Genomic DNA, 2,606 nt, shown 5'->3' with positions numbered 1-2,606 from the left:
CCCTTATGAGGAAGCAAGATATTAGGTAGTAAAGTTCATCAATTCAGGCTGTTAGAATAATTGAGGAAAGCAGTAAGTAAATGTTAAAAAAAAACTTTACGAGCTGTTCAGAAACCCTGGATGAAACACTTTAATTTGTATTTTTGTGATTACTTTACTTCTAGTAGTGTTGTAATCAACATTTATTTCCTGAAAGTTGTTTTCATTATTATTATTAATTCATTATCATAATTAGTTAAAGTTTTATAGCAGTCAACCAGAAATCAAACACTGCATTTCTCCATTGCTTGCAATAACTCGACTATATTTCATTCATAAACAGAAAACCTACTACAAATCATAATAGAAAAACATTTTTTACATCTTGCACAGTTGCTTGAACTTCGTGAAATATTTATACAATTTTTCCCCGGCGCTTTATATTACGAGTTCGTTGGCGGTTCAGTTCATCATCGTTGTCAGCATTTTTTGGGTGGGTCGGCGGGTGGTTTTGCATTAGGCGGCGGTGGTCTGCTGTTGTTCCTGGGTGGTGCTGGTGGAGGCAACTGCCGATGACTCCGGCGCCTTCTCGTTGAGCGCCAGCCAGGGACATCGTTTCTGCAGCTCGATGCGGTATCTGGGATGACTTATGGCGTAAACGAACGGGTCGATGCAGGCTACCATTTTGCAGGTGCAGGCTGGGATCATGGTGGCACCCGGCGTCAATAGGGTCTTATCCCCGAAAGCGCCAATCAAGGACATCACTCCGTAGGGAGTCCAGGAGCAGAAGAACAGGAAGCAGATGGTTATGGCCGCCTTCGCAATCCGGATTTCTGCAGTTTCTTTGCTTTTGTCCACATTCGAGCGCAGCGACTCAACGTTCATCTTCTTGGCCTGATCCCTTAAAGCCTTTTCGTGACTGAAGACATGGCCCACAATCTGGGAGTAGTAATACGTGATCATCGTGGTGGGGCACACGAAGCTGAAGAAGAAGATGCAGCTCACGAAGAGGCGGGTATCGAAGTTATCGGTGAGATAATCGAAGGTGCAGGAGGTCAGATATCCTTCGGGAACAAATCGTCCCCAGGTTTCCGTGTAGCAGGCCACCACCCACGGAGTGGCATACATATAGATGAATATTATCATGGCGATGGCCTTGCCATGGGTCATCTTGCCTTCCATGGGTCGTGTGATCACATTAAAACGATCGTAGGCTATGAATGCATTAGTAGCACTCGCTGCAATTCCCGTGTAGGCACCGATCACCCCAAAGATCTGACATCCCAGGTGACCCAGTGCGTATCCCTGGTGGAAGCTATTGTAGATAAATATCGGTGTCTTGAGCATCATCATAAAGTCGCAGAAGGCCAGATTGATGACCAGTATATTGGAGGGGTGCGCAGCGATTTGGCCGCCGAGAAGACCCAGATCACCAGTCCATTGCCCACCATCGACATCAGGGTGAAGAATATGTAGAGCGTCCCCAACAGGTAGTTCATCGATTCGGGTGGCTCCGGATACGTTAGCCAGTGCTCGGGGATGTGACGCAGCTCCTCCGGCGGAACATTCCAGCCCAGCAGACGCGTTTCGGCGGAGAGTCGCGCCTCCGGCCGCAGCACGGTGGACACGTTGCCAAACAAACTCAGCGACACGTTAGCGGACTCCATGCTCCGGTCTTCGGGCCAAGACGAAATCACTGCCAGCACGGTCTGCGGTTTTTATACGCCCCATCGGAATTGGATTAGCAGTGCTGCAACGGGATTAACCACTGGTGATTGGGGGATTGGCCTAATCCGTTGACATTTTCGCTGGCACTGCATTTGCATTGATTCTCGATTAGGGTTTGCCGTTCAGCCGAAGGTCAGTGTTGAGACCGTTTTGTATCAATCAAACTGGATTACGCATTTACTTTGTACTGGATTATTTTACTGGGATATTCGCTTTTCTTCTGAATGCTAAATTATATTAAACAAAATTTTTTTTTTTTTTGTTTAACGCAACACCAAACATACTTTGTGCAATGCAATTTCCAAAAGAAACGACTGCGAATCCCAGAAGCGTACATAAATTAAAAACATAAAAACCATTCTTGTAGAAAGCTTTCTCTGTTTAAATCGGTCAGCTGTTTGCTTTAAACTTGAAGCCAAAATTGTTCACATATGGAACCGTTTTCAATCCCATGAGCGAGTGCAGCTCAGTCGAGCGTAAAAATAATTTCGCTGCCGCCGAGGTACATTTTCCAAATTGCTTGCCCCAAAAGTATACTTGAAAAAGTTTTGTGCTATCCTATCTGATCTGCACATATAGGTTTGAATATGCCTCCCCCATCCGACTGGGGGTATCCGGCGCCATAATCAGAGTGTAGCAATTGGGCTGGGGCCACGCCTACTTATTAACTCATAAAACAAAAAGTGTAGCATACTTTGGCGCGCGTCCCAAGACGACATACTCACACTCGCACACTCACACTCACACAGAGCGACGGCGATGTGTGTGAAATTATATGTGAGCGAGCAGCAACAATTTAGGTCATAAATCATATGGAAAAAGTACACAAAGGCATGCAAATATTCCCCAATTCCCCGCCAAGCCGGCAACCGCACATATACACTCACACACGCACACAA

General features: G+C 46.0%; 1 protein-coding gene across 1 annotated transcript; it reads right to left on the bottom strand.

The window, feature by feature from the left end:
- Positions 1-279: 279 nt before the first annotated feature.
- On the bottom strand, positions 280-1,654 carry LOC108101107 (opsin Rh3). Its single transcript, XM_017205320.2, is given in 2 exon segments — positions 280-1,370; positions 1,373-1,654. Coding segments are annotated over 2 exon segments (1,149 nt in total). The 5' UTR covers positions 1,647-1,654; the 3' UTR covers positions 280-495.
- Between the last annotated feature and the right edge of the window lie 952 nt (positions 1,655-2,606).

Source organism: Drosophila ficusphila, unplaced genomic scaffold, assembly GCF_018152265.1.
Source record: "Drosophila ficusphila isolate 14025-0441.05 unplaced genomic scaffold, ASM1815226v1 contig_791, whole genome shotgun sequence".
Classification (NCBI taxonomy): Eukaryota; Metazoa; Arthropoda; class Insecta; order Diptera; family Drosophilidae; genus Drosophila; species Drosophila ficusphila.
The sequence above is the reverse complement of the archived record's forward strand: the minus strand, read 5'-3'. Positions and strand labels throughout refer to the sequence as shown.